This window comes from Ictidomys tridecemlineatus, chromosome 2, assembly GCF_052094955.1.
Source record: "Ictidomys tridecemlineatus isolate mIctTri1 chromosome 2, mIctTri1.hap1, whole genome shotgun sequence".
NCBI classification, from domain to species: Eukaryota; Metazoa; Chordata; class Mammalia; order Rodentia; family Sciuridae; genus Ictidomys; species Ictidomys tridecemlineatus.
Window position 1 is genome coordinate 72,638,870 of NC_135478.1, and position 19,959 is coordinate 72,658,828.

The 19,959-nt window shown below is 39.8% G+C and overlaps 1 protein-coding gene across 1 annotated transcript in view; it reads right to left on the reverse strand.

Annotated features, from left to right (window-relative positions):
- Positions 1 to 3,161: 3,161 nt before the first annotated feature.
- The window catches only part of Mapk1 (mitogen-activated protein kinase 1), a 79,274-nt gene continuing 62,476 nt past the window's right edge, over positions 3,162 to 19,959 (reverse strand). The window contains exons 7-9 of the mRNA XM_078038845.1: positions 12,956 to 13,065; positions 9,500 to 9,625; positions 3,162 to 4,797 (exon numbers count right to left, since the gene is read on the reverse strand). Of these exons, the coding sequence (XP_077894971.1) occupies positions 9,509 to 9,625; positions 12,956 to 13,065 (227 nt within the window). The 3' untranslated portion in view covers positions 3,162 to 4,797; positions 9,500 to 9,508. The remainder of the gene's footprint in view (positions 4,798 to 9,499; positions 9,626 to 12,955; positions 13,066 to 19,959) is intronic.

A 19,959-nucleotide genomic window follows, 5' to 3' on the forward strand; every position in this document is an offset into this window, starting at 1 on the left:
GAAGGAGCTCATTATCGGTAAAGTGGGGAAAACTGTGATTATCAGCTTTCTGTGAACAGATTGTGACTACTTTCTATTGGATTTGGACAACAATAAAGTGTTAACCCATCAAGGAGAAAGTGAATGTTATGTACCCTCAAGTGTTTCAAATGTCCCCTTGAAAACTTCCAGTTTAGGCTGTATTTCCCTGAAGAAAGTTTTTGGATAGGTTTTCCTTTCTCAGATCTACAAAAAGCAGTTTCTTTAGTAAGTAGACATTTTAATGCTCTAACATTTAATGAAATAAAAAAAAAAAGCACTTAAGAAGACTTGCTGTTTACTGAATTCTTGCTTTGAGGTAAATCACTTGAAATATATTTTTATAATCTTTGCACATGCCTATAATCCCAGCATTTGGGAGGCTGATGCAGGAGGTTCACAAGTTCCAGGCCACCTTCCGTAACTTAAGACCCTGTCTCAAAATGAAAAAGGGAGGGGGATGTAGTTCAGTGGCAATTTGGGTTCAATCACCAGTCCCAAATAAACAACAACTACAAATTTCTGTCTAGTAAATAAGTCACTGCAAAATGCTCAATACTGACAAGAATCAAAATGTCTAACACTCACTAATACAGTTATAACTTCTTGGTCTGAAAAAAGAGCTGCCCCCATATTAGGACTGCTGAAGATAAGGGTGGAAGGCATACAAAGAGAGGACGTGGGGAACACCTTCCTCCCCCCAAATTTATACCTAAGGAAATGTACAGGACTAAAATTAAAACCCCTTTTTGACTCTAGAGAACCAGCTTAAGATCCTATCACTAATTGACATAAACAAAGCCAAAGGAGGAAGGCCGGCTTACTTGCTGTAATTAAGGCCTAGACGATTTCATACTTTCACATGTAAAACTGCAATTAAACTATACATGCACAGTACTGTTATTTTGGTAACACAGGGACACAATTTAATGATTCTAAGGATTTTTTTTTTGTAGATTTTTTTTTTTACAAGTTAGGTGCCATAAACATTCAAATAATCCATCTTTTAAAAAGTACGTTTACAACATCAAAAGAATTAAGATGAAATATAAACCTTTCTACTTACAATTTTTATACAGATTAACCAAATCACAAATACCACAAATAAATGTTAAGTTGTAGCAATATAATGAATAAACATTCAGATTCTTAATAAAATCTTCCTTTAACATTTTTTTTAACTTACCATTATACTAAATAATCTATGCAGAGTTTTGGGGTACAATACCAAGAAGGCACCAACAGTACAAAGCAGATACAAAGCAGTTTCAGAACTTTCTGGAGTGCTCTACACGGATAAACAGCACAAAAAGCAACAAGCTTAAGCTAAACCTGGTATAACCCTAGAGAATTCATTCAGAATTCACTCTGGATTCCCAGTTGTTGCTGATCCATCATGTCGAGTTGGATGACAGTAAGAGAAACCACATCCTTACTCCACTCTTACATGCTTCTCATCTGCACTATAGGAGTATCTTGTTTCAATACCAGCATAACAATTTTAAAGCACAAATGCTTTAAAAATGTGTAAGCAAAAGGATTGCTCAGATTTTCAAAACCACTACATTTACAAAAATATTTCCCTTAAACTTGGGATTGCTCCAAAACATTGATTTACAAATATAAAAGTATTATGGAAGGACCCAAAGCGTGTGCATATGTATGTGTGTATTAACATACAGTTATCATACTATATAAAAGTTAATTAAAAAACCATATTAACATAAAAGCAAATAAAGATCAAAGTCTCCTCTGAATGGGCTGAATATTATGTGGCATGTGGGTGGTTTACCTTCATGATTCCTCAGAAACAACTACTGGTTGGCCATGTATAGTTTACTGAAGCTAACAGTTTTCTCCACACCCACTGCCTCTGCCTGAAAACAGCAGAAATGAGTGTGAACATACCACACCTGCACACAGAACATGATGATATTTGTTTACCCAGATTCCATTGTGGTCTGTGTTTCTCTGTAAGCTCTAAAGACTGTCAGGGCAGAGTCTTCATAATTGGTTCTCACATCTATCCCAAAGGCTTTTTGGCTGGCTGTTTCATACCAAACAGAACGTCTTGGAATGTTTCAATGGGAATTTTTTGCTTACATTTTAGACACCAAAAAAGACATCAGAAAGCTTATCTGAGCATGCTAATAATGGAGGCATTCAGCATCACCAATATGAATTGAGATGACATAATCTGTACATATTTAGAAACATAAAACCAAAACTATGTGTCTGTTATACATAATAACTTGTAGTTTCACAGGTACCTTGGTTATAACAATTCTCTGACCTGTTAAACTACATTTCACATGATATTAATGAAAAGTATACCACTTGTGGCTACAGTAATTCTAGAATGCAGTGAGTGGTTTCATGCCAATCTGATTCCACAGTACCAACAAAGAGGATGGCAAAGAGCTTGTAGCCCCTAGATATTAGCAGCCAAGGCTAGTTTTTCTACCTAGAAGATTGCAAATTAAACTAATAATATCAACATTGCATTAAAAAAGTACAAAGAAATGAGTAATAAAACTGCCAATGCTCTTTTAAAAATGAAAACTGACTTATTTATCAATATATCAAATAACAGTCAAATCTCTGTATCCTGTCAATGCTGCATGGACCATGACATGGCAGCTCTGACTATGTAAGTGAAAAGTTAGTTATGTATTTTTAGGGTAAGAATCAAGATGTGATTCTTATTTCTAAGGATGAGTCAGCCATCTTTCTTTAGTCACATGAGGTGTGTCAGCACACTTGGCCAGGTGGCATGCACCATGTGGTGCTGGGCAGCTCTTCCCAGCACTTGGCTGTGCTAGCAGCAGCTCTGGGGCATACAGGCAGGCCCCTTTTTGGAGGGAACCAGAGATTCCAACCTGAGATGTCTGGTTTTTGTCCCCAGGGTTTGACAGACTTTTTTGAGACTTAAGATTTGAACAAAGAAACATGTCAGAATTATCTGCTGTGCAGAGGGAAAAAGGCCCTTTGTAAGCCACCTCATGTAAACTGAAGTGTGGGGCAATGCCTAGGGTGCGTAAGTGAGGCCCATGGACACTTCTATTTGGAGCACAAACAGAACCTGTCTGTCCATTCAGACACACTGATCCAGAGGAAATCAACACTGAATCTTAACATGAATGTGAAGATAAAGATGTACATTTATTTCCATGAATTACAAGTGCATTGCTGTTCATATTAGCAGGCAGTCTTTATATAACCCATTCTCCATTGCTGTCAAAAATAAAAGAAAAATAGGACAGCTAAGAGACGAAAAGCAAAAAATAGAATTATTTTCCCTAAATGATCTGCTGGATAGCATTTTCCGTGGAACACAACTCAGAGGTAACAATAGATTTTTCATTTCAATCATAGGCATGTGGCACTTGGACAGTCATCTCTGCACAGAAAGCTGTAACAGTCATGCGAGGGTACAGTAATTATTGAACAAGGCAAATTTCTCACCACAGAGAGCAGTGGGGGAGTCAGGAGGCACCGCACTGGGACAGAACACCGAGTCAACTCCACAGTACACAGTGGCAGAACAAATACTTAAAGAGATCAGGAAAATATGGAGAGCTCTGAACATGACTTAATGCTAGCTTCAGCTTCTTCTGATGGTCTTAACTCAGCAGTATCAGAAATATTTAAAGAGTACTTGACGACAGAATAGTGCTTCATGTCATGAGCTCATGAAGGCTTTATTACAAATTGTTATATTGTAGGTTGAAAAATAAACTTGAGATGCTGACATGCTATAGAAGGAAAAAGAATTGTACACTTTCTCATTAAAGTTGCAGTGTTCCTCTCTGCTAAATCCTCCAGCATTGAATGTGGTTACTGAAATAGTTCAGGGCATATATGCACCGGGTATGTGGAATTCCATCGCGGATCAGCCTGCTTACTACTTCTCCAGAAACATTCCACAGTACTGTCACCTTTTGTGTCTCTCATCAAATGCTGAACACAGCTGCCATTTCAAATCTTTTAAGTAGGTTTAGCAAACAGTACTGCATGTAATACATTTTGACAAGTGTTATACCTCTATAATTGTTATAAGTAACCACAGTAAATCTGCAGAATGACATTGCTGGGTGCAGTACTTCCTTTCTATTTAGAATGACTGAATTTTCTAAAAGCTGGGCAAATAGCACACACCTTAAATATGTTAGTAACTAACATGATATTAGAAAAGACACTGACAAGTGCCCCCAAAGGATTCCCGAGACAGAAGCACTTGCTGTAGGCTGCAATGTCATCCAAGGTATTTCCATAAGCTCTGGGGGAAAGTTACAGTCAACAGATGAAGTGCAAATTTGGGGCTGTCACTGACTTAAAGTGCCCTAGGTAGTAGCCTTCCCTATCATAAAGATGCCAGTGACTAGAGCCAATGTGAAAAGACTCTTGCTCTGGTGAGGCTGCATGGGTCAGTCAGCAGGGCATCATGTAGAAAGGATTCAGGAGTGGGAGGAACCACTGCATCTTTCAAATCAGAAAGCGATTAGTGACTAAAGCAACGGTAAGCAGTACGTGCATTGGAAGTACATACTGCTGCCAGTCACCAGTGGGTGACACACACAGGGGTGGCCAGGAGGAATTCTCTGGACTGAAGAAATTCTTTGAAAGCATAAAAGCCACAACTACCAGAAACCGCCCCTCCGAACGGCTCAAAGGAGTCAAACTGAATAAGCCATGACAGGCTGGAGACAGGACCAGGGGTCAAGAACTGGAAAGAAGAACATCGATGTCTGAGCACGTCCAGTCCTCTGATCCCTTGTCCTATAAAAACACAAATAATAAACCTGGGAGTTAGGACTGAATTATGTTAAGTCAACATCAGCAGCATTACAAAATGGAGAAGTGAAAAAAATGAACATTAACACGTCATCGTCAGCATCATGAAACAGAAAAGTAAAAAAGCAAAAGGGGGAAAATTACTACAATAAAGTCACTTAATTTACACACTTGTGGGCATGTGTAACACATGGCAATTTTGAAGGTGCTCTGACCAGACTTCAACAGCACCTTTTTCAGACAGTTCTCAGAGGCTTTTTTCATAACAATCATAGGAAAGACACACAGGCACTGACATACACAGTCAGGTTGGCTTCAGTGTTCCTGGGATGCCCTTTAGTAACCACATGGTATCCACCCAAAGTCAAAAAATTTTAAGGGTCTTTGTAAAGTAATGTGTCTACTTCTATGCAAAAAAGAGGCTTGGCCCTCTCTCTGTCTCCTATTCTTATTAAGCCTCTTTTTTCTCTGAATGACCAGGTAGAATTAAGTCAACTGCACTGACAACAGAGTTTGTGTTGTTATTAATCCCAGTGGCTCGGGAAGCTGAGAAAGGAGTATTGCGAGTTCAAAGCCAGCCTCAGCAAAAACGAGGCACTAACCAACTCAGTGAGACCCTATCTCTAAATAAAATACAAAATAGAGCTGGGGATGTGGCTCAGTAGTCGAGTGCTCCTGAGTTCAATTACTGGTAATCCTCCCTGGCCCCCTAAAAGAAACCCTGTAGAATCTAGGTGGTGGGAATACAGGTGTTTACTTTAAAATTCTTTGAACTTTTAAGAATAACTGAAAACTGTCATTTAAAAGAACAACGGAGAAGACCAGTCTCTAAGTACATAATGAGCATGTGCGTGCCTCATGTGTGCCTAGAACAAATGAATGACACAGAAGTGATATACTTGCCACACCTGAATTGAGAGTTGGAGTGCACCTAGTGAGAATCTTGTCCCTGTCTGTAATGCTAACTTCAGAGGGCATTTAGTCAGCAGCCACATCATGTAGCCCCAGGAGTACCCTGGCTAACCATCCCATCGGTTTCTGCTTGTAAAGTCCTTTTACTTCCTTGCTGCCCTTATAGTCTCCTGAGATAACACTTCAGGATGGGTAACTACTTATGAAGGAGATTTAGCCTCCTTAATAAGGCAAGGGCTATGTCCTGGGCTTGGTCCTCTCTCTGCAGACTCCTCCTACTTATTAGCTCGAGTCTGTGCTTACATGCTCTACCATTCCTGGTTTGGTACTACCGTGTTCCCTTTCCCACCAGTAATCAAGATTCAGCATAGCACAAATGCCTCACTCTATGATGCTTAGTTTTACTTCTGGGACCTGTTGTGCCCTTATTCACCTCTGCTATAGTACCTCTGATCCTGAGTTGCTCTGGTTATGTGGTTTCTCCCCTGCTAGACTGGGTGCTCCTTGGAGACCACATGTAGGCCTGTCTGTTCTGCTTATTCCTGGTGTCTGACAAAGTACCTGGTACAGACTAAGTGGAAGTGCGTCTGAACTAAGACAAGGAAGATGGGGAAAATCAGAGTCTACTCACTAGTTTAAGAAAAATAACCTGTGAAAGGAATCATGAGGGAGCCCTTGTTTTTCAGGAGCATGAGGAGGGTAGTTTCCTAGATTTCAGAGGCACTGGATGATGCTAGTGGCTTTGGCCCCACAGTCTCCCTGAGTCAGTGACAGTAAGGTCTCCTGATGAGAAGTGTCTGCAGTCTCTGACAGCTGCAGCTATAGTGAGTTCCCCAGCATCCTCACTTGATCAAGGACTTTGGTTAATAACTTCTTACTATTTTAGCTGGAGAACAGGAATAGCTTCCTGCAGTGACCAATCTGTGGTAATTCCACTTTACACTTTTGCTCTTGAGCCTTTCTAGCACCTCTGATCAATCACCTGCCTTTTGTGTGGAACACCTGGAGTGGCTTCTGCTTTCAAGCCTGGGAACTGACCAACAGAGTCCCAGGGACCCCACAGCTTAAGGTATTGTTTCCAGACTCCAATATGATAATAAAAACAATGAGGAGAGAATGGATATCTACCTAATGAAAACTTCAAAGGAAAAATCACTGCCAAAACCCCACCCTTGGCCTCCTGTTCCAACACAACCTCAATGCCACTTTGGCCATTTGTCTGCATTCTCTGCAGACACACCTGCCTGTCAAGGGATATCTCTGGCTCCTTCCATGTTGCTTCCATGTAAAGCACTTCCCCCTTCCTCACAATTCTTTACTTCCCTATTCATTTCTAGGGTTCTGACATAAGCTTTATTCTCTCTCCTCTCACCATATGTTCTGGAAAATCCAGATTTGTATTTTCTTTTTTTTGTACATTTTAAAATTTACCAACATTGCCACCTTGTACTGTATTCCTGGTGCAGTTTTCTATCCAGGTCCATATAAATCCCTCTAATAGATCATCTTAGCCTTTACCTCCTTGATGAAGCTTTTCCCAGCTTTGCTTGCCCATATTCCTGATCTGAACAGAGAACCGTGTTTGGACCCCCTTGTGGGAAGCATTAATTATAGAACCAGGTCTCCACTTGGAGTTTCTTAGGGGCAAGCATCTAAATTTCCATTTCTTTTTTATCCGTCTCCCAAAAGAGGCAGATACAGAGGACTCTGTAACACTCTGTAACTCTTTGGATTTACTAAACTGGTGGCTGCACTTTCCATGGGAGGAAGGGAGTCCTGGAGTGAACCCTTTTAAGAGAGATGCTTACATACTGTGAATCTGCTGAAAAAAGCAGACAGCAAGAAAAAGATAAGAATCAAAAGACAGTCTATCATACAAACAAGCAGTTGCCAAATAATCACATTCATTACTCTTGAATAAAGAAAGGAAAGACTTTCAGTTTCTAATAAAAAGTGTGTGTGTGTGTATGTGATGTGTGACTCCTACAAGTATCTAAGTAAAATTCTCTGAATTATTCAAAAATCTAAATTAAAGGAGGAGCTTGGAAATGAACATGAACCAATGGAATCTTAAGGAATAGAATGTTCTAAAGACCAAGGGAAATATGGGGCCTGATGGTGCACACCTGTAATCCCAGCAATCTGGGGAGCTAAGGCAGAAGTATTGCAAATTTGAGACTAGCCCTGGCAAGTTTGAGGCCAGATAATGGCAATTTAACAAGACCCTGTCTTAAAAACAAACGAACAAAATGAATGCTCAGCAATCAGACTGTCACTCTGAGCACATGGCTGGCTCCTCTCCTTGGAAAGTGGTGAACTCGATGTCCATGTTTCCTAGCAAGTACAAGAGTTACCTTGTGCACATACCCCTTCTGTACACACTGGTACTATGCATCTAAAAAATGAAGTTAAGTCAGGCACAGTGGAACATGCCTGTAATCTCAGCAACTTTGGAGGCTGAGGCAGGAGGACTGCAAGTTTGAGGCCAGCCTCAGTTGCTTAGTGAGACTGTATCAAAATAAAAAATAAAGGCTGGGTATGTAGCTCAATGGTAAGAATGCTTACAAGGCCCTGGGTTCAATCCCCAGTGCTACCAAAATCAAAAACAAACCCAAACCAAACGAACCCATTAAGTTAGGCTGTGAAAACTTATGTCTTCTTGGGACTCCATGCATCTTCCTTCCTTTCTTGACTATTTCCCATGTCCAGTCTTCATGATTTTCACTCTCATGCTCCTTGTCTTCCTAGCACTTCACTGGCTTATCAGTGTTTCTCCGTCCTGACTGGCCGTGTGTATACTTAAAGTCACTGTGTTTACTGCATGAAATTCTATGTTCTCAATTCTTAGAAACATTCTAGGCAGCTGGGGATGGAGCTCAGTGGTACAGTGCTTGCCTAGCAAGGCCCTGTGTTCAATCCCTAGTACTGGGGGGAAAAGGGGAAGTTCTAGGGCCTCAAAAGTTGCATGTTAAAATTTCCCAATGTTTTAAATGTCATATGAAGTAAAAACCCTAAAATTTTTAGGAATGAAGGCCTCAAACTTATTCTATCCCATGAATTTATTTTCTCAAAAAATAATCAGGTTTTTGGGCTGGGGATGTGGCTCAAGTGGTAGTGCGCTCGCCTGGCATGCGTGCAGCCCGGGTTCGGTCCTCAGCACCACATACAAACAAAGATGTTGTGTCTGCCGAAAATTAAAAAATAAATATTAAAATTCTCTCTCTCTCTCTCTCTCAAAAAAAAAATTAAATTAAATAAAAAATAAAATAAAATAAAATATGAAAAAGGGCCAGGGATGTGGCTCAGTGATTAAAAAAAAAAAAAAATCAGGTTTTGGAGCTGAGGCTATGGCTCAATGGTAGAGCACTCACCTAGCATGGGTGAGGCACTGCGTTTGATCCTGAGCACCACAAAAAGATAAATAAATAAAGTTACTGTGTCCATTTACAACTAAAAAATATTGAAAAAAAAAATCAGGTTTGTAAGTCCCCTTGTGCCTAAACACTAGTCTTACTGTAGCTATTACTCTAGAAATTGTCATTTAAACTTCATGTCATTGTAACTGTAGGTCAATATAAACTGCCAGAAATTAAAGAATTCCAAGTATATTCACAATGGTGAAAGAATGTAATTTCCCCTGTTTTAAATTCAAAAGTATCAGTATAAAAAGGTATATTTAAATAAAGAGGAATACATTAAATTCTTTTACTTTCTAATGACACTTATATTCCCTCTCCTTCTCTAGGGTTAACTATGTGGTTAAAGCTCCAGGTACCTGACAAATTTAAGATCTGTATCCTGGCTGAAATCTAGCAGTCTCTTCAAAAATGAGTTCTTTGAGCTTTTCCTTAGGTAAGTCATCCAATTCCATGTCAAACTTGAATGGTGCTTCAGCGATGGGCTTTAAGAGAACACAAAACAATTATTAGTCAAAAGTTGTTCTTGTTCAGGCAGTAATTTACTGATTAGATTCATAAAGTGACTCTAAATTACATTCTGAAATTTATACAACAAGATTGAAGTCTCATAAAACCTGAGAGCACCAGGGCTTGGAGTGTAGCTCAGTGGTAGAGCATATGCTTAGCATGTAAGAGGCTTTGAGTTTGATCCCCAGCACCATGAAACAAACAAAAACATCTGAGAGTTCTGATAAACATTGTATTTGTGCCCATACTCCTGAAAGCACCGTTCTCATAAGCATTTAATAAATGGACTGGGGGGTAGGGATGTAGTGGTATAGCACCAGCCTACCATGCACCAGGCCCTGAGTTCAATCCCCAGCAAAACACACACACACACACACACACACACACACACACAGAGCAACTGAACCCATTTTGTTTTTTTGTAAACTTATCACAAATCCCAGAATAACTTGCAAATGTTTCAAGATACTGGATGTTGTAATAACAGAAATGTGCTGTTGTGGAGGTGGTATATTTATACAATCCAAACCCATAAGACTAAAATAAATGTATTTGATTAAATTATAGCATCTTTGTTATGAGGAACGATTATAGAGCTGTTAAAAATGCAGCTGCAGCTGGCTACGGTGATACATGCCCGTAATCCCGAAGACTTGTGAGATCCTGTCTCAAAAAAAAAGGTGGGGGGGCTAGGGATGTAGCTAGGCACAGTGGCGCACACCTGTAATCCTAGCAGCTTGGGAGGCTGAGATAGGAGGATCCTGAGTTCAAAGCAAGCCTCAGCAACTGCAAGGCACTAAGCAACTCAGTGAGACCTTGTCTTTAAATAAAATACAAAATAAGGGGACTGGTACTGGGGCTGAGTGGTAGAGTGCTCGCCTAGCACACATGAGGCCCTGGGTTTGATCCTCAGCACCACATACAAATAAATAAAATAAGGGTTAAAAAAAAAAAAAAAAGAAAAGAAAAGAAGAAAAAATATATACAAAATAAGGCTGGGGATGCGGCTCAGTGGTCAAGTGCCCCTGAGTTCAATCCGTGGTACCAAAAAAAAAAAAAAAAAGGGCTAGGGATATAGCTCAGTGTTAGTGTGCCTAGAGTTCAATCCCCAGTAACTGACAGCGCCCCCGCAAACAAAAGCTGCAAAGATGCCCATGTTTTGCATTTGCATTTAACAGAATGAACACTAACCCTACTTTAAAAATTTAGATATAGAAACATAAGATTATGAAGGTAACATTCCAAAATTTTACTAAGAACTGCAACTAGATTAAAAGATTAAAGAGATCTTTTAAAATATCTTTCTCCAAGTTTTTTGCCTTTGTTTTTTCCTGGTACTGGAGATTAAACCCAGGACCTTACGCATACAAGGCAAGTGCTCTATCACCGAGTTATATCCCGTGCCCCATACATTTTTAATTTAATTCTTACCATACTGTATGCATACTCAGAAAGTTATTTAAGAAATATATAAACTATTTAGGTCAAAGAACCTCCATATATACTGAATGACAAAGATAATTAATTACATATTTATTTATTTAGTAGTTAATAGATGGACAGAATGCTTTTATTTTATTTTTTTAGGGTGCTAAGGATTGAACCCAGTGCCTTGCACATGCCAGGTAAGCACTCTACCACTCAGCCCATATTACATTTTTATTTAGGGGGGCAGTACTGGGGACTGAACACATGGCCTCAAACATGGTAGGCAAATTTTCTACCACTGAACTACATTCCAGCCTCTACATTTTGATTTTTTTTTTGGGGTGCTGGAGACTGAACATAGGGTCTTGCATATGTTAGGCAAATGTTGTACCCCTGAGTTACATCCCCAGCACCTATACTTTAATTTTTAAATGTCCCCAAACTAATGCAATGTTAAAGAACTAAGCTGAGGGCTGGGGCTGTAGCTCAGCGACAGAGCATTTGCCTAGCATTGCTGAGGCACTGGGTTTGATCCTCAGCACCACATAAAACTAAACAAATAAAGGCATTCTATCCATCTGTAACTACCAAAACAAAAACAAAAACAAAAACAAAACTAAGTTGATGATGATGGCAACTGTCAATCAGAGGTTGAAAAGACCCCCCAGATCTCACCCACCTAATCTTCATGAGAACTTAAGGGGGAGGAAGAATGAACCTAGTATGCTTTGGCTACTTGAAAGGGGAAAAGGATTCAAGTTGCAAGAGAAGAACACGTAGCTCTCTCTGGAGGGTGATCTGTACTTGGGATCATACTAAGAATCTTACATATAGGTGCACTGCCCAAACTTGTTGATTAGGACACAGAACCTTAGAAAATCTTTAGCTCACAAGGCCAGGATGAGACACATTTTCACCTATTTCCATGTCACTGACTGAACTGTAGTATCTCTGCAAACTGCCTCAAGTATTTTTTTTTTTTTTTTTTGTGGGAGATGGATGTGGAAGGGGAAGCCAATTAATAAATACTCCCTTGTTTTGATTTCTATCTTCTTTCTCTGTATCAGCTTTTAGCTTTGCTAGTTTTTCATTTTTCTTTTCCATTTTGTCCTGTAATTTTAAGATAATTCACTTGCTTCTTTCCTTTAAGAAGAGGATGTGGAGGCTTTATTTTCTATTTATGTAAACTTCAACCAGAACAATCTAAACTTTTGGCTCATGCTGAATTTTTGTTAACCTCCAGAGAATAAAGGTTAAACCGAATCCATAGAGGAACCAGAGAAGTACAGTAAGAGAACTGTCTTGGAGAGAACAAGACACCAAGTCTCTTTTACAGGGATGTCTAGTCAGCTCTGAAGAACTGCACATCCCCCTCTGGTCACATTAAATCTCTCAATAAAACAGACTCTTGTGGCCTATCTCCAGAGAATGGCATACCCAACACAGAGTTGCCAGGCACAGTGGGAACTGTCTAGACTGACTTCTCACTCTGTGTGTTGCCTTCCTTAGCAGGCTGCCAACTCATCTCCATCCTCAAGGTCAGAACATTTGTCTTTTCCTTCTCTGGACCATGATAATGGTCTCCAGCCTCAGTTCCCTGCCCTCTACATTCCACACTGGTGAAGCTATTCCCCGTTATCCATGCACTGCCCTGGTCCCATCTACTGCAGATGACTTGGAGGAAGTCTTTTGAGGTAGAAAGGTAGGTCTTGGGGACAGGGATCTCAAACTGTGTCCCACAGTGCTTGTTCTCAAGAGGAGGTAAATATGTTGGGAGGATCAGGTATGCAACCATAATCTCACAAGCTGAACATGGTTAGGCCTGTTGCTCACTGGTCTACATTCCTGAACAAGCAGCCAGGAGCATGGACTCTTACCTCATCACTTGGGTCATAATACTGCTCCAGATATGGATGGGCCAGAGCCTGCTCGACTTCAATTCTCTTATGGGGGTTGAATGTCAACATTTTGTCCAGTAAATCCAGAGCTATAAAGATAAAGGTTTTGTAATGTGAGAAGCAGAAGTATTCACTAAAATACTTTCCATTTAAGTAAACTGATCCATAAAAAATGAAATGAAGCATTACTGAGGGGCAAGCAGCTAGCATACTGAATGCTTCTTGTCTCTTGACACTGTGAATGTGGTGCTGACCACCAATCATAGATTTCAATGCTCAGCAAGATGGAGTGGCTAGACAAAGGCTACAAGTGGAAGATGAGGACACAAACTTACATTTGCCTAAAAAATGTGACATTTTCCAAATCATTGATCTGTAATTATCGAAAGCAAAGTACTCCTTTCAGATTAACTCTGAAGTCATTTTTGCTATGGTCATTTTATCCGTCAACACAAAGAAAAGGCCTCTACAGTCATAAAAGACAATAGTCTTTTCAGGTCCTGGCTAATAGTCACGTGTGACCCACAGGCTATAGGCTTACTACTTCCTAGATGGGAGTCTTTCTGGAAGGCCCAAAGTTAAAAGCACTCTTTTGATCTGGCTAGGTGTAAAGAGTTGAGCATTTCCTTTGCATCAGAAGCCCAATAGGAGGATCAAGTGCAGATCAATGGGAATGGAACATATGGGCAGCTAATGAGAAGCCTACCCTAGCCTCTGTAGTTAGTGACCATCTCAGGTCATGAAACTGTGGCCAAAGGGCAAGGTTAACACTGCCTGGGACAAAGGTTTGGGAAAATATGTATTAGAAGGAGTAGGACTGTACCAGGGATTGAAACCAGGGGGGTTTACCACTGAGCTACAAGTCCAGCCCTTTTTATATTTTATTTAGAAACAGGGTCTTGCTGAGTTGCTTAGGGCCTCACTAAGTTGCTAAGGCTGGCTTTGAACTCAAAATCTTCTGGCCTCAGCCTCCTGAGCACTGGGATTACAGGCACGAGGAGTAGGAATTCACAAGAAAAAATAGATGCAAGAAAATACATTATTGACTGGGCGTAATGGTGCATGCCTGTGATCCCAGCAGCTTGGGAAGCTGAGGCAGGAAGATCAAGAGTTCAAAGCCAGTCTTATCAACTTAGCGAGGTCCTCAGCAACTCAGCAAGACTCTGTCTCTAAATAAAATATAAAAATGGGGGGCAGGGGGCCTGGGCCTGTGGCTCAGCAGTAGTGCACTTGCCTGGCATGTGTGAGGCACTGGTTCGATTCTCAGCACCATATATAAATAAACAAAATAAAGGTCTATCAACAATAAACCAAAAAACAAAACAAAACAAAACAACAACAAACCACCACCACCACCACAAAACCCCACAAACACATGCATAAAAGAATACATAAAAATGGGCTGGGGATTTGGCTCAGTGATTAAGTTCTTCTGGGTTCAATCTCTGGTACAAAAAAGAAAATACATAAATACATTACAGTTTTGAAGATGAGGTTACAAAAGGCTCTTCTTTTAAAAACATTTTGATTCCTTTCATTTAACAATGTTTAGACCAATGGTTTTCAACTTAAGCAGCAGGTTCTCTCTTCAAATTAAATCCTAACAGGAGGAGCCTCAAAATATGGAATGGATAAAAAAGGAGCTACCCGATCTTTTCTTGAATCCTAGTTCATAGACCTTCAGGCACCCCTGAAAAATTCAAGGCTCAAGTATGAGAACCGACTACAAGTCTGAGAAACTACTAGTCAATGACAAATACAGTTCTTTTTTTTTTTTTTTTAAATATTTTTGTTTTAATTAGTTATATATGATAGTAGAATGCATTTATGAATTTTGATATATCATACATAGATGACTCATTTTTCTGAGTGTACGTGCTGCAGAATCATATGGGTCATGTAGTCACATATATACATATAGTAATAATGTCTTTTTCCTATCTCCACATCCCCCCCTTCTAGCTAATCTAACGTTATTCTTCCCTAGTGTTCCCCCACCACCCCACCCCCGCCTTATTGTAAATTAGCATCCGCACATTAGAGAAAACATTCAGTCTTTGATTTTGTGGGATTGGCTTATTTTGCTTAGCATGATATTTTCCATCTCCAACCATTTACTGGAAAATGCTATAATTTCACACTTCTTTCTTCCAAGCTGAGTAATATTCCACTGAGCATATGCCCCACATTTTCTTTATCCATTCATCTTCTGAGGAACATCTAGGTGAGTTCCACAATTTAGACATCTGAACACAAGTTCTTTAGAATGTAAATTATCTTAAAACCAAATATGTGCAAGCTTAATGAAGTTTCTTTTCTAATAATGATTATTTCTTACTTTATTTTAAGGTGGCAATGTCAATCTTGCCCATCTCAAATTAGTACACTAAGACCTAAGAGTAGAATGGTAAAAGATCATTTAATAATCAAATGTATTTGGTACACTTTAATATTCGTGATCAGTTTAGCTTACTTTCAAGAAAAGTTTTAACCATTTATTCATTAAAAAAGTCAATCAACTCTTGAAAGTAGATCAGTAAAATGTCCAAAGTGACTGCTTGTTTACTAAATGAGGGTCAGAGAGGTATCCTGTTGCCTGAAGTTATTGTAAGGGTGTGTGCAGGGCTGGGGCTGTAACCCAGTTGCAGAGTGCTTGCCTAGCATATGTGAGGCACTGGGTTTGATCCTTAGCACTACATTAAAAAAATAAATAAAATAAAATAATGGCATTTTGCTCATCTACAACTACAAAATTTTTTTTTAAAAAGGAAAACAAAACAAAAAATCGAAAGAAAGGGTATGTATATGTGCATGTTCACATATGTTATACACACAGTTCTGACCCCCCCCCCCTTTCAATTTCCTTTATTGAATGCCACCATAGGGCCAATCTCTTATATTTAAGAAAAAATAATAAATGTCATAAATGACACATTGGACATAATAAAGAGCACTTTTCTCATATCTAATAAGTGTAAGTGGCTGCTGTATTTAAGAAAAAAACCCAAACAAACCAGACAATGAATTTCTACAATTCATTTCAAATTTATTTGTGTCTTTGTCTATAATCTTTTTAATACATATCTAAAATGTACTTTAGGAAATTATGGAATAATGACACTTTGCTTTATATGCTAGAAAAATTTTGGAGCAGGGATCTCCAGACAGAAGAGGTGTTCATGCCTGCAGCTATAACAAAGGGTCTTCAGATTGGTGAGGTTTAGGAGGAGGCCCTCTTGATAGTCAAGACAATGCCACATGATGGTCAAGAACTCAGATACCTCCAGCTCAAATCCTAGTTGTATCCAATACTTGGTAGATGTATGTATGAGAATTCTTAGATGTATCATGAGCTTTAGATTCCTGTTGTCAGTAACAGGTAATAAGACCTAATTTACTTCCTGCTTCGGACCATCCCTTATCACAAAGAGCTTCTAGATACTTTCCCTATGACTTTCTTGAGAGGTAATGAAGTCATTTGGGCTTTTTGCCCAGTACTGTCTATGCTAGGAAAAGCTTGAATCTGACCACAGATTCTAACAGCACTGTTTCTAAGTTATTGGGGGATACTTCTCCCTGGCTCAAGCTTGTTGGTATAAGTAGTGAAACCACTTCGAGGCAACTGGTATTTTGCAGCTTAAGCATTTCTAAAACAGATCTGTTAGCTCTTTCTAGCTAAATCTTAGGACCTTAAACCTCCAGATAAAAATTTCAAAGGAAGGTAGCTTTTCTCCCCCTACTTGAAAAATAACTGAATCTCAGCTTTCTTTTATTGCAAGTGCTATTTCTGCATTATTCATAGCTACCAAAGGAGAAAAGGAGAGAAATGGGAAGCAGCTGGCAGGTGCTGATCCCATAGTCAGAGTGCTGGGCCTCCTCCTCCCATGCTACACAGCAATCTGCTGGCACCATTCACATACTATGAATCATGGTTCCCTGTGTGCATGCTTACTTGGGAGCAGGTTTCTTTCCCCTGAAAGAATGGAAGTTCCTTTGAGGCTAGGAGTACATCTGACCATGATACATGACTCTCCTTAGTGTCCTCCCAGAATCCCATATTTGTCTTAAGTTTAAAGGATACATAGCAATCTGGTCTTCATCATTCTCTTCTATTTATTAGGTCTTTTCTCCTCCTGTGCAGATCCTGAGCAGGCCATTTGCCTGGCTCTCTACAGCACCTCTTCACCTACTCAGCAAAACTTTGATCCTGGATCAATGATGCAACCTGTCACTTTTATCCCCAAATGAAGGTTCTGGGCAATAACCTTCATTTTCAGAGAAAATGCCCAAATTGTACAAACTGTACAAACTCTGCCTCAGCAACCCCAATTCTCAAACCTTATGATCTTCTTATAACTAAAAAATTACTGAGGATCAGTTTCATTTTACCCACCCCTGCCGCCTTTTTAAAAAAAGATATCATCTTGCTATTGTTGCCCAGTCTGGCTTTAAGCTCTCAGTCATCCTGCTTCAGCCTCCTGATTAGCTGGGAATTCAGGGGTGCACCACTGCACCTGTCCTCAGAATCAATTTTAAAAGCACTTAACTTAGCTCACAGCTCAAGTAACTATACCAGCACTTTTCCTTGTGAAACCATTCCATATGCAGCACAGAGCTCAGAGAGACACGTATTGAGGATGGTGTCTAAAAGAGTGAGCACTCTTTACTGTTTCACATCCTCTGTGCAACTGGTGTTGATTTTAGCTGTGAGAAAATTATATGTGTGGAGCCTGAGGCCTACACTGGTGCCATGGTCTTGCCCTGGGCTGAGTTGCTATAGTCCTGCTCACTGCTGCTTTGGTACCATGAATGTAGATAGCATGGCAGAGCAGCAGTGTAAAGATGGCTTGGTGCAACTGTGAAAACAGTTTTAACTTCATGAACACCCAGAAAGGATCCTGGAGACTTCAGGTCTAAGTGGCAAATATCAAGAACAATTATGTTGTGGGTCTGGGCTGTGGCTCAGGGGTAGAGCACTTGCCTAGCATGTACAAGGCACTGGGTTCGATCCTTAGTACCACATATAAATAAATAAAATAAAGGTATTGTAACCATCTACAATTAAACAAACAAACAAACAATTATGTTATAAAAATTCAAGATTTTCCATTTCATCGAGGCGTTAAGAACTCCAAGAAAGTCCTGATCAACTCCTTCCTCTATTCTAACAGTGGGTTCATCTTGTATGGCTTAAATCATGGCCTTCCTTCCTATCAAGTGACCCTCACTACTCTCAACAGATGTTTCCGAGGAAAAACTGAGAACCCCAGAGGTAATATTCCTGGACTTCCTCTATCCTCACCGACAATGCCAGGAGGAGAATTTTTTCCTATTCCAAACCAATTCTCTCCTATGTGCGGCCTGCCCCAGCCGAACCAGTCATTTCTACTTCCATTTTCCAAATTTTTCACTTCAACTCTTGTTTTCACTAATCTTATGTGGTCACCAACTACTCCATAGTTGGAAAACCAACTTACATTTTTCAGTTTATATTTTGCCAGGTATTTTTTTGTTTTTTTGCTGCATGATGTTGCTATGTAGTCTACTTTCTTTTTTGGGACTGGGAACTCAACTCAGGAGGTGTTTTGCCACTGAGCTATATACCTAGTCCTTTATAGTCTTTATTTTATTATCTATCTATTTATTTCAGTATCAGGGATTGAGCCCAAGGGTGCTTAATCATTGAGCCACACCCCAGCCTTTTTTATTTTGAGATAGGGTCTTGATAAATTGTTTAGGGCCTCGCTAAATTGCTGAGACTCATTTTGAACCTGTGACTCTCCTGCTTCAGCCTCCCCAGTCACTGGGATTATAGGCATGTACCACCATAACTGGCTATATATATATTTTCTTTAAAAATTTTGAGACAAGGTCTAAGGTCCTGAGGGTCTCGCTAAGTAGCCAAGTCTGGCCATGAACTTGCAATCCTCCTGCCTCAGCCTCCAGAGTCTCTGGAATTAGAGGTTTACAGGTGTATGCCATTGTGCCCAGCTAGCCTTTCTTAAAATGCCATCTTCTGTTTCTATGAAAACACATAACACTTTTTTCTATGCTTTGTGTAGTCTTTCTATATATTTTAAAGGGTTCCTATTTCTATCCCATTGCCCATTGAAGGTTGGTTTTCTCCAGCTTCTTATAGTATCACTCTTCTCTATCTCTTATATAAAAGGCCATGGGTTAAATAACTCTCAAAGCTGTCATTAGTTTAGGGTGGCTAAGCTTCAGATGAATAAATACAACTCTCTGCAGGTAAAAGAAGAGGATGTAGCCTATGATCCTATTTACAAATAATGCATGAATCCAAGTGAGCAATAACAAGGTTCATAAACTCTTCAAACAGGTTATTTGAGAAATGGAGATAAGATTTCTGACACGAACTGCATTTTGTTATTTATTTATTGTTAAATATTTTGTGGTTGTAGATGGACACAATACCTTTATTTATTTATCTTTGTGGTGCTGAGGATCGAACCCAGGGCCTCATACATGCTAGGTGAGTGCTCTACCACTGCGCTACAACCCCTGTTGTTGTTGTTATTATTATTATTTTTAAGAGAGAGAAAGATAGTATTTCTCACCCTTCTTCAAGATGATGGTCATGTGTTGGTTTTACCTGCTAGAGTTCACTGCCTATGCAAGCAAGCTGGTGTTTGCTATGAGGGAGCTCATGGGCTTGCCCATGTTCTCTGGCTGTATTGTGGGAAGGGGACACTGTTTGGCCATTCAGCTGAGTCCCCCCTTGGCCACAATGACTGGTCAGGGCATCTAAGCTGGGCACAAACAGGCAACTGAGATCAGTCCCATGACTTGGGCTAAAACAATCAGGAAAACAGGTCAGTTTTCTTCAAGTTCTTGTTATGTGAAACTGAAAAGGCAGGCCTCAAATAGCTAACCATCAAACCTGCCCTGAAGTTCCCTTACTCTAGCACCCATAGCCCTGTCACTTAAGGGTAACCACTGGTAATCATTTGATGTATTTTGTT